This window comes from Protobothrops mucrosquamatus, unplaced genomic scaffold, assembly GCF_001527695.2.
Source record: "Protobothrops mucrosquamatus isolate PMUCROS unplaced genomic scaffold, P.Mucros_1.0 scaffold_168, whole genome shotgun sequence".
NCBI classification, from domain to species: Eukaryota; Metazoa; Chordata; class Lepidosauria; order Squamata; family Viperidae; genus Protobothrops; species Protobothrops mucrosquamatus.
Genome location: NW_015386244.1, coordinates 1,681,056 through 1,693,651, shown reverse-complemented (window position 1 = coordinate 1,693,651; position 12,596 = coordinate 1,681,056). Strand labels below are relative to the sequence as shown.

Sequence of the window (12,596 nt, the reverse complement as noted above, 5' to 3'; positions counted from 1 at the left end):
ATGATAATTTAGATACAGTATATTATCCCAAACAGATTTCAGCCATTTTTGTAAAAAATATTTTTTGATGAGGACTAGAGGCACTGTTCTAATAAGTGTCTGATATCCATAGGCACCAGGTGGTAAACCTCTACTTTACTACAACATTTGAGCAATCAATTATAAAGTAGTTAGAAGTAATACTTTTAGTTTTTCTTCTTCTTACAGCTTATATACTTTTGATATGCGGTTCCTTGGCAAGGCTTTAATGGTTCATATGGACCATGTGTCTGCAGTCCTGGATTTGGATTATTCCCCTACAGGAAAAGAATTTGTGTCGGCCAGCTTTGATAAATCTGTTCGCATTTTTCCTGCAGACAAAGGTCATAGCAGGTCAGTGAATTTTTTGTAATAATTACACTTCTGAAATTCCTTCTTTGCCACTAATCTTAAATCTCTCAATTTGTTTTTAATATATTGAATCTCTTGTAAAGATATAGTTCCATTAAGCTTGTGAAATTTTTACTGGTGCATTTTAATGTTTCAGTCTGCTATTCACTGATACTGTTATAAAAATGGTCAGGCTAAAATGTTTTGGGGTTCAAAAATCTTCTGATTTGTTCCATGTGTCTAATATAGAGTGCATTTACTTAGGACAGAATCTAACAATGGAGATGAATATGTATTTACTCAGCATTTAAAAAAAAAATTCAGCATGATTCCAACTGTGCCATATAAATTGCCAGTCAAGAAAATTAAGCTATTGTTAAGTGCAATTTAACTATTGCTAAGTGGAGGGATTTAGATGCTGACTGCTGAAATGGGCACTAAGATCAATTTCATCTCTGGATGAAATAGAAAATATGGTTTGCTTATTGAAAAGGCTACATGCTGATGGATCAGCAGAACAGTTTGTGTAAAATTGTAATGGATGTGGAGATTGAATACAGATTTCTCAACAAGACTTTCAAGCTGTCATCTGTAGTTTTGCATGCTTTCGCAGTTCGTGCTGTTGGCATGATTGCTGCAGCTGTGATACAGGTTTTATGATATATGTGCTTAGGGCACAGGAAACTTCATAAAGAAGATTTACATTCGTAGTGTGATTTTGCATTAATATTTTAAAATAGTTTATATCAGCTGGCTTCTAGTATCTAGATCAGAAACAACTAAACAATAAAAATTGGAAGCAGTTACACTAATTTCTTTCTTAAAATGTTTTGAGATGTCTTTTATAGTTAATTTCAGCTTGGGAACAAGTAGAGCTTCTAAAGAATTCTTCAGTATGCTTATATCCATACTCTCACTTGATAAAGAGTTTCTTGAAATTTTTCAAGGCTTTACTCTCTTTTTGACAATATCCCTTCAAAAGCTTTGGTCTCATAAATATGCATTACTCTATACATAGCAAAAGCATGTTAAATTTATGGACTTAATTATGTAGGTTTTATCACAGTGCTCTTGGCCCAGATGCCAGGGTTTATTTTATGTTCCTAATTAAACTCTGAATGTGAAACTTTAGAAGTCAGAAGAAGCAAGACATACTTTGTTTATTAATTTTATTAAGAGCTTTTGGTAAATGAGCCAGATGTTTGAGTGATTAAATGAAAGAATCAGCTTATTCATCCATATGATATTCTATTACAGGTGTCCTCTAAGAGTAATTTGTTTTCAAAACCCGTTACAAGAACGAAATGTTTTTTAAGTTGTTTCTGCTAGATCAGATCCAACAATTTTTAAAAATTTCTTATAACACTTACATGGCTGACTATCTTAAAGTCTGGATGGCTCACAAGGATGAACAATATATAACAACTGTAAAAAAAAAAGTAAAAACAAAAACAAAACAAAAAACCCTGGCACCATAACTAAACTTTCTGAAGCAGCCCATAGTATGTGCATCCCATGCCAAGCGCACTCTATCTGAGTGCTTAGGGCAGTGGTTCTCAACCTGTGGGTCGGGACCCCATTTGGGGTCGATCGACCATTTCACGGGGGTCGCCAAGCAAGGCTGTCTGCCATTTTTTTTGTCCATTTTTTTTGTCCGCCATTTTTTCCCCCTTTTCCGGCGGGTGCCTTACCTCCCTTGGGCTGGGCCAGCTGGTGGTCGGCCTGCTCCGTCTCTGCCGCTTGCCAGCTACGCCTCGGCCGGCGCAGGGGGCGGAACCACGCATGTGCGGCGCTCCCGGGCAAGGAAAGTCCTCGACTTACGACCGGTTGGGTAGTCCTCGACTTACGACCGGTTTAGTCCTCGACTTACGACCGGTTTAGTCCTCGACTTATGACCGGTTGGGGTCGTGGCATTAAAAAGGTTGAGAACCACTGGCTTAGGGGAAAATGCTTTTCGCATAGGGGAGGGGCTGCCATGGAAAATGCACTCTTTCTGAGTCCTGTAAGATGGCAGCATTTAAAGCAGGGGTAGTCAACCTTGGCTCTTTTATGACTCGTGGACTTCAACTCCCAGAATTCCTGAACCAGCTGTGCTGGCTCAGGAATTCTGGGGGTTGAAGTCCACGACTCATAAAAGAGCCAAGGTTGACTACCCCTGATAAAGGAAGGGACCTGGAATGTACCTACCCTACCTGAAATGATAGGATGGGCTTATGTCCTCAGGGAGAGCTGGTCTTGCAAATAACCTGGTTCCATGCCATAAAGAAGCAGTTCTCACTTAATGACCCTAATCAGGACTGGCAACTGCATCACTAAGCATTGTGTGGCTGTGAAGTGAAATGTCACATGACTGCTTTGCTTAGCAGTGTCAGTTCTAGCAATCCCAGTTGCTATTATTGAGCAAATTCCACATGATTGTTAGGTGACAACTCACCTGGATTCAAGCTACTCTTGGAAGAAAGTAAGGAACTATTCCATTTCAACTCCTCTCCATCTACCTATCTCCCCCCCTCCTGCCCTTTAGGTTGTCTGCCTACCTTCCATTGCCAGCTGCCCCTCTTGCCTGCCCCTACACCATGGGCCACCAGAAACTGGGGTCTTCTTTTGTGCCATTGTAGCTTCTTTCAGACCAGTCTTCTTTTGCTGACCAAGGCCTTCTTTCATAAGCCAGTAAGGTCCTCCTGTTGCACTGGTTTTTTTGCACACCAACTGAGTCCTTTCATGAAAGGAGGCCCCAGCCTATATTGGTGCATAGTGTGGCACATACCTGCCCACAGCTCTTACCCACTGACCTGTGGGAGATTTCCATGATGCCTCCCCCATGCATGGCCAGGATGGTGAAACCACCTGAGGGGAGGCAGGCAAAGGATGATGAAAATCAACTGGGGATTTGGTGGCAGAAATTTGGTGGCAGAGGGCTACCTGTAGGGCTTTAAATGTAATAACCAGTAGCTGGATGGAAACCAGAACCAATATAGGGGTGCAACATGGCAAACCTAGGCATGTCCAGCAGTGTGTGCTGCCGCATCCCAGACCAATGGTAGCTTCTGGGTGGTCTTCTATGGCAGCCCCATTTAGTAATTACAGTAATCCAAATGGGAAGTGACCAAATGGAAAATTTGTGAATGACCATGAAAATTCCTGGCCTAAAATCCATAAGGAATTCCAAACTTGGAACACTAAAAATTGCATTAAGGCCATGAGAAAATTGGATATTAACTTCTTACTTGAGGAAATAATTACTATTATAAAATATATCATTTGTTTAATATTAGACTGGTTTAAAGAGCCTCTTGATGCGGGTGAAGAAGGAGAGTGCAAAAGTTGGCTTGAAACTCAATATTAAGAAAACCAAAATCATGGCATCCGGCCCTCTCAATTCCTGGCAAATAGATGGGGAAGAAATGGAGGTAGTGACAGATTTTATTTTCCTGGGCTCCAAGATCACCTCAGATGGGGACTGCAGCCAAGAAATTAAAAGACGCTTGCTCCTGGCGAGGAAAGCTATGGCAAATCTAGACAGCATACTAAAAAGCAGAGACATCACCCTGCCAACAAAAGTGCGTATAGTCAAGGCCATGGTTTTCCCAGTTGCAATGTATGGATGTGAAAGTTGGACCATAAGAAAGGCTGAGCGACAAAGAATGGAGGCCTTTGAACTATGGTGCTGGAGAAGACTCCTGCGAGTCCCTTGGACTGCAAGGCGTTCAAACCGGTCAGTCCTAGAAGAGATCAACCCCGACTGCTCTTTAGAAGGCCAGATCCTGAAGTTGAAATTCAAATACTTTGGCCACCTAATGAGAAGGAAGGACTCACTTGAGAAGGGCCTAATGCTGGGAAAGATCGAAGGCAATAGAAGAAGGGGACGACAGAGAATGAGATGGATGGATGGAGTCACTGAAGCAGTAGGCGTGAACTTAAATGGACTCCAGAAGATGGTAGAGGACAGGAAGACCTGGAGGAACGTTGTCCATGGGGTCGCGATGGGTCGGACACAACTTCGCAATTAACAACAACAACAAAGAGGGCATCCTTGAAGTGATGCTTTTAATGGGAGTATATATAAAAATTGAAAATGTCACGGAATGGTTATGCTCATACTCAACATATTTGTCATAATCAATATAATTGATTATTTTCACAGAAGCCAAAACAAAAACTGAGATATAAGGCAAATAGAGTTCAAAAATAGCTGCTCTTTTGAATCCTCACTGCTCTGCTTTCTATTAAAATCACACCCTTTTCATAGAAAAAAAGATGGTTAATTTCTCAATCTCTAATTTTCTCTAAATTTATTTTATTCTATTTCAAACAAAATAATAAATTAATGCCGACTCACCTCTTCATATCTATTATTTTGACTTTTTAACTTCTGGTATTTGCCTGATTAAGATCAGTATAATCAGATAATTTTTAGAAATGTTTAGGGTTGCATAGCTCTTAGGATAAATCTGTGAAAAGTGCTTGGTAGTACAAATATAGCATCTTTCCTATGCTACTTTTATGCTCCTGCACCCTTCCAAGCTGAATCCAAAAAGCTGCACAATTCTGCAAAAATACCATAAAATATTTCTAATTAAAATGAAAGCAAACTATCTTTTCTATTCTTAGAGAGGTCTATCATACAAAGAGAATGCAACATGTCATCACTGTCAAATGGACATCAGACAATAAGTACATTTTGTGTGGCTCTGATGAAATGAACATTCGTTTGTGGAAAGCAAATGCTTCTGAAAAGCTGGGTGTGGTAAGTAACTGCAAATTCATTGTTAGACTTAAAGCAGATTTATTCCTTTTAGACAGTCAAAAAGCACTGGGTTGTTAACCTTAAATTTTGGTAATAACTATAATTCATTGTAATTATTTTGTCTTAAACAAGAGAGTCTGTTTGGGCTAGCAGCTAAAGCACCAGGCTAAAAACTAGAAGATTGCAAGTTTTAGTCCCACTTTAGGAATGAAAGTCAGCTAAGTGACTTTGGGTCAATCATAGTTTGCTGTGGAATTCCATCTCATCTGAGAATCTGCCAGTGCTGTGTGTTTGCTGCTACTTTACGATAGTTGGGGCATTGTAGTGTTCTGATTTTTTTTAGGTAGTAGATCTTAGGGGGATGGAGAAATAAAAGCAGTTGATTGCCTTCTTGATCTTTGCCTTTCTTGGCCCATCAAATAGCAAGTCTGGAATTGGCTCCTTGATTAAGCAGAGGGATCTGTACATCCTTGAGCATGGAACGTGTTCCTGTGTTCTTAAAAGAGGCAGTCATAAAGTTAAGAGGCCTCCCTTGATCCAATAAAGCTGTGTAATATAGACCCAACTCATATACGTATTTCATTTTTAGACAAAATGTTTAAAAGACAATCACAAACTGACCTCCCAGCTCCATGTGCACATGGATGAAACTGATTTCCTAGTTCCATTTCAATCAAGATTTTGTCCAAAGTATGGTAGTCCTCACTATGATTGTTGAGCTCAGAAAAGGTGATTTATGATACGTCTTTGAAATTATGACTATTACAACACTCCAATTATCACATGATCACAATTTGGATATTTGGCACCTGGCTTAGATTTACAATGCTTACAGCATCTTGCAGTCATAAGACCATAAAGCACCCTTCCTGAGGCTGTCAATAACTTTGAATAGTTGTTAAATAACTGGTCATATGTCAGAGATTACCTGTAAACATAATCTGTTGAATTTTGGAGACTTGTGTGACATCTTAATTTATTATCTTTATAAATTGCCTAGAATTTTATCATGTTGGCAGCATATAAATAATGGAAATAAATAAAAGCTGCTGTAAAATGTTGCAATATGAAGTGCTACTATTGCTAATTCCTAGTGATTTAAAACAGGGTTGTCTGGGCTTACAAATTTGGTCATTCTGATTGTTTAAGAGTTCGTTCTTACTCATCTACATTGTTCATTTCATAATTAGAATGAGCAACATCAAGCCAGAAGTGCTGTGAATATTTTTAAAAAGGCTCATTCCTTTGAAAGAAATAGGGTTGTGTCAGCTACCATTTTAATGTAATTGCCTTTAATTAAAATGAAAACCTTTTAATTTGGATTGTATTGACATTTTGCACAATAGGGATGATTGAAATGTACTGCTGACTAAGCAAAAGAAATGAAATACGATGGGTGGTGGGAAATACCTCCTACAGCTAATAAAATTAATGTTTAGTCTGTCTCTCTTTATGAACAGTTTTTGAAAAAGAAATATTTCTTCTACTTGAGAGCTAGTTTAAATCTAGTTGGATTTTGAGGTATATTCTGCACCATTCTGATGATCAAAGTAGAACTTTTCTCATTTAACATGGTTAAATCATCAGGGATTTAGCAACCAGGCTAAGCAGAATACAATAGATTGCCTTTTAATTGAATTTATTGGAGATGTATAACTATAGAGATTTTCACAGTTAAAATCAATTTCTTTGGTTTCTGTATAAATTTAGAACTAATCTTCCTCCCTCCCTCCGTCCCATCAGTGTCCAATATAAGATTTATTTGCCAGATATTACTTTGTGCTATTCTTTGGGATCTTGCAGTTCCATGACTTTCCCCAGTATATAGAAGGTGACAAGATTTCATGAAATGTTGCACACTCATAAATCTGTTCTGGTATTGCGGAATTCATCAATGTTAAATATATGTTTTAAGATTGTGATTTTTTTTCCTAGCTTGCTCCTCGAGAGAGAGCTGCTATTAACTATAATCAGAAACTGAAAGAAAAATTCCAGCATCATCCCCAAATCAGACGTATAAATCGCCATCGTCACTTACCAAAGATGATCTATAGTCAAGCCAAAGAGCTACGCATCATGAAAGAAGCTCGTCGGCGAAAGTATGTTTTATTTAATTTTTTAAAATTAAATGTATTCTAGTATTCTTTCCATTTGTCTATTTACTTTTGAATAGACTGGAACTCTCTAGACAGACTTTGGAGTCTTTTCCAGTTGATTATAAGACTAATCTGACAGTAACATGTTTTGACTTATTAGATGTGTTTCTAAAGTACAAGACGTACAAGACAATACATTGTTTCCTTTCCAAGCTTAATTCTATAATAACATGTATTTGCTGAAACAGTTAGTTGGAGTATCTAAGTCAATAGGATAGAAATAATTAGCTTGGCCATGTTGAGGGAATTAGAAAGGGATGACAATGGATAATGAAGGTGAATAAGATCAGAGTCATTACTGGAATGCCCTGGAAGAACTACAGGTTATTACTAGAGACAGATTGAGATGGTCAGCACTTGACCATGCAGTCATCAGAACGGAAATCTGATTTGATGGCATCTATGTAAGTATCTAATGGCTAACTTAGTCTCCAAATAGTGCTTCTGTCTTTAGACTTTGCAATCAGATTCATCCTATTAATTAAATTGAAGTGGGAAGAACAGCAAAAAGGAGAAAGCACTCCTTGAGCTCTTATTCTGATACAGCAGAAATTACTGCTGTTCAGTAGATGCCATGCCATCTTTTTTTAAAACCTGAATAGGATTCATCTATTAATCTAATCATCTTTTGTACAAATGGGAGATGATGTTACTTTTGAACAAGATCTATATTAGCCAAGTGCACAGCATATACAGGAGAACATTGACTATCTATTCCAAATTTTATTTTTACTTTAATTGAATCTGCCCTGAAAAAGAGTGTTTCAATATTTCTTTCTTTTCAGAATCATAATCCAGTACCTAATATGTTAATTGTATTCCAAATATAATCCTACATTCTGATATATGAATATTGGTTATGTAGTAGTAACTTTATTTTCTAAGCAATGATATATATAAAATATATTTTAATGTCTCTTTCTAGGGAACTGAACCGTCGTAAACATAGCAAGCCTGGATCTATACCACTTGTGTCAGAAAAGCAGAAACACATTATGGCTGTAGTAAAATAATCATATATAAAATTACCAGGGGTACTGAATTTCTATGGATATCATTTATATGTGAGATATATTTCTTTGTTACAAGATATAATGCAAAACTGCGTTTTGATATTATGAAAACAATAAATTGAAACTGTAGTTGCTATAGTGTGGCTAATTGTGGTATCTTTATAGTATTTATTTTGCTGCATGGCTTGTAAAGAGCGAGAGTGAAAGTATCTTGAAAAGTACATGGAAATAATGCATACTAAAGGATATGGAACTAACTCAGAATATTGCAATACGTTTTCCAAAATATTAAGTTGTAGTGTCTTAAAAGGATGTGAAACAAAATATTCTTAGATTGGCAAACTTGCCTCTCAAATATTTGGGCACCATTTAATAAAGACAAACTGCACAAAACCCCTTTTCCATAGTAAGCTATGTGTCCTGATTCAGCCTACCAAATAATATAGAGATAATCCTCAACTTATGACCACAACTGAGCCCAAAATTTCTGTTGCTAAGCAAGACAGTTGTTAAGTGAATTTTGTCACATTTCACATTCTTGTCACAGTTGTTAAGTAAATCACTGCAACTATTAAGTTAGTAAAACGGTTGTTAAATGAATTTGGCTTCCTCATTGACTTGCTTGTCAAAGTTATAAAAGATTACACATTTTACCCCAGGATACTGCAACCGTCATAAATACATGCCAGTTGCCAAACATCCAAATTTTGATCATGTGACTGTGGGCATGCTGCAATGGTCATAATTGTGAAAAACATAAGTCACTCTTTTCAGTGCCATTGTAACTTTGAACAGTCACTAAACAAATGGTTGTAAGTTGAGAACTATCTGTATTTTCATTTTCTGTATGTGTTAATAAAATTGTTGAATAGAAATATACAGCTGCCTATATGTAAAATGTGAAATAATTATTAACATTTTGAATGTGATTACTGTTAATATTTTATATTAACTGTTGATTCATATAGTTTGTTTATAGCATAATATGGAAATTAATAACATATCTGAAGTTTAAGAAGTTAATTTTTGGCTGTATTATTTTCAGTAACAACACTGAAATATGTTAAGTATGGACCAACTATAGAATATTAATATTTTTATACTTTTATCCTGCCTTTTTATATATAACTGCATCAAACCATCCATCTAATATAGTCATTAAAATACTGTAATCAGAGTTTGGCATTTCATTCCTTTCTATGAATGATTCCAGATTCTATCCTCAGTTATAAACCTTGCTCAAGTCTGAGATTTTCTACAAAGCTTTCTATATCCAGAGTTGGCCATCTAAAATCAAACAAATATTCTTTGGGCTAGCATGCAATTAAAGTTTTAAATAATTTGTCTTATGTAACAGATGAGATCAGCCACTATTTTCTTGCGTATCATCTGGAAAACAGCTGTTTCTTTGAACTTCAAATTTGTTATATAAACTTTATCAAATTATTTAATCCTATATTAACTGCATCTTTTCAATTTTAATTTATTTTTATTAAACATTACTAAGATAAACTAAAATATAATAGAAAAAACAAATGCAAATAAGAATAGGAAAGAAACTTACATATACATTGAATAGATATTAAATACAATTGTATTTAAAATATTAAATACAATAGTATATGTGTATTCCCAAACTTTTGTAAAGTATTATATTCTGTGACATCTGGAAACAAAAACTAAGGTGTTATTAAACAATTCTGAAAAAATTTGGAAAGCATAGAATGCATAAAGTTAATACATGAAGTTCATGTAATTAAGGTTGTATACTTCATACAGAACAGCAAAAATAATTTAACAGTTATAGTCATATTCTAGTGAAATGACATAACTTAATCACCACATATAGACTGTATATTAAATAGATACATTAATTGGGGAATACAATTTGTTCAAAATAAATAGAAGTTCAAGAAAGAAGGAGCTGCATTGTGTATTAAACATTCTATTCAAAAATTCAAGTTGAAGAAAGTTGATACAGATTATATTTTCCAAAAATGAAGTGTAGAACTTTCAAACATTTCAATTAGTCCATTTTTGGGGAGAAAAAACTCTTGCCAAACATGGTGCTTCCAGCAAATTCCTAATCTGCCTTGTTGAGTTCTTTCTTCTTTGGAGGGTGGATGATGAATTCTACATTATGGTATCAACTCTGCTCCCTAATAATTGTATGTAACATTGTGATGAAAATATTTAAGTCCAGAACTGGCACTGATGCATGTTTTATCATTTTGATGCCATCAGATGGAAGTGAAACCAGCCTTTTTTCATCTATAAAAACCAATACTTCTGCATTAAGGGTGGGGTAACTAACCAACATTTACAACCAAGATTTGGCTTCGTCTTTGGATATAAAAGCTAATATGGTGCATTTTGATTAATTAAAAGCACAGCCATCTATCAGGCAAAAATGAATTGGTGAAAAAGTTTCTAAATTTTGCAGTTTATGTACAATGGCATAGCATGTTAGCCTTTAGTTTTGACACCTTATAGACTTTTGTATCAACTTAGGAAAAAGTTTCAGAGTTGCAGCATTCAGTATAACAAGCTAGTTTTCATGCAGCACTCAGAAGATTTTAAGGTTGAGTTCTCCAGATAGGGCAGAGACAAATCAGGTTTATGGGCAAGAGACTGCAGTGTATACTTAAGCTCTCCAGGGTTGTCTCGTAGATTTCGACTAATGTACACATTCATGTGTTTTAGGGCCAAACAGCCCAGGAATTCCCATGTTGATCATGTGTCATCAAGTCATTGCTTCTCTTAATTGACCCCATTTAGATCAGGGTTACCAAATTATCAGGGATACCTCCCTTCGAGAGGTACACCGAGTCCAGGGGAGGTGTGAAGAAACTTTTAGTTGTACATTGTTACAAAAAACCTACCTTTCAAAAAAATAAATAAATAGTACATACAGTAATGGTAGAGAGGGCACAAACCTTTTGCTTTTTCAAGTCTTTTATTAAAAATAAATTTTCATTGTATAGTTTTCATTGTTTATCTGTGTTCATTTGGGTTCGCAACTATCTGTCCTTACCCTGGTCTTTCAGTTCTCCCAACTGTGCATTATAGTTACTAATGCGGGGGTAGGCAACCTCGGCTCTTTTATGACTCGTGGACTTCAACTCCCAGAATTCCTGAGTCAGCATAGCTGACTCAGGAATTCTGGGAGTTGAAGTCCACGAGTCATAAAAGAGCCGAGGTTGCCTACCCCTGTACTAATGTATAACTTGAGGCCATCTCGGTTGCTGTTAATCACCTTCCTTTCCACCTGTCCCAGCATCTGAACCTTCTCCAGAGAGCCAGATCTATCCAAACGAATCTCCAAAAGTAACCAATGATGGTTTGTATAACCCTAAACTCAGATTACAGTCCCTAATCTTTCTCTATTCATCTCCTGCTCCCCGTTAGCCGTCTCGCCGCTTCAGTTCATTCAAACGCCCGTAAAGGTAAAAGTGGCAGGAGGCTTAAACTTGAGGGGCGGCGGATCCAGGTTAAGCTTTGAAGAGCAGCCGAGCACTTCGGCTCCCGAAGCGATCTAGCCGGGTGCAGCTCCCACTCCCGGCCCAGCCTCACCCGTAACCCCATTCCCAAGCGCGGCGTTTGGGCCTCCCCCTTTTCCTCCCTTCCCATCTTGGTCAACCTCCACGAAATAACGGCCGCGGCGCCGCCTCTTTTCTGTCACGGTCTCCCCGCCGCTCCCGCTCGGCCGCTCCTCCCCCGCCTACCTCACGTGACTGTTAACGCAACGCTTCCCCTCCCGGCGACTTCGCAGGGAATCAAGCAAGCGCCCTCCCTCCCTCCCGAGGCCCTCGCCCCCGTCTTTTTCCCCCTCACGCCAGGCCGGCCTGCCTGCCAGCAACGCGTCGGTGTCTACCGCCCCCTCTGGCGGCTGGTGGAAGCGGCTTCGCCCTTTCCCTTCTTCCCCCCCCCTCCTTCCCGCGCCTCGGGCGACGAGGCAGAAACGTGGTTGGCGGTCGCGGAGGGGAGGGGACGCGCGCGGGAGCTGCGGCGGCCACAGCGACGTCGGGCGGGGACGGTGGGGAGGGAGACCTCTTCCCGTGATTCCCGCGTTCATCCGCGCCCCGACCCTGCCCGCTCCGCGATGCGATGGGTTAGGCGACTGGCCAGCAACAGCAGCAGCGGCGCAGCCGAGAGACGAGCCGCCGAGCGAAGCAGCCACGAGGGGCGGCAGCGGTGGCAGGGCCTGGCCGAGGCGCGGGCGGGGGGAGGGCGGAATAAACGGCCGCTAGGGGCGGCGGCGGCGCGGTAGGAAAAAGCCTCCGGCTGGACCTGCGTTGCCCCACGGCCCTT

General features: G+C 38.7%; 1 protein-coding gene across 1 annotated transcript in view; it reads left to right on the top strand.

Annotated features, from left to right (window-relative positions):
- The window catches only part of DCAF13 (DDB1 and CUL4 associated factor 13), a 20,718-nt gene extending 11,258 nt beyond the window's left edge, over positions 1 to 9,460 (top strand). The window contains exons 8-11 of the mRNA XM_015821995.1: positions 208 to 372; positions 4,981 to 5,116; positions 7,052 to 7,215; positions 8,198 to 9,460. Of these exons, the coding sequence (XP_015677481.1) occupies positions 208 to 372; positions 4,981 to 5,116; positions 7,052 to 7,215; positions 8,198 to 8,285 (553 nt within the window). The 3' untranslated portion in view covers positions 8,286 to 9,460. The remainder of the gene's footprint in view (positions 1 to 207; positions 373 to 4,980; positions 5,117 to 7,051; positions 7,216 to 8,197) is intronic.
- The last annotated feature ends 3,136 nt before the right edge of the window (positions 9,461 to 12,596 follow it).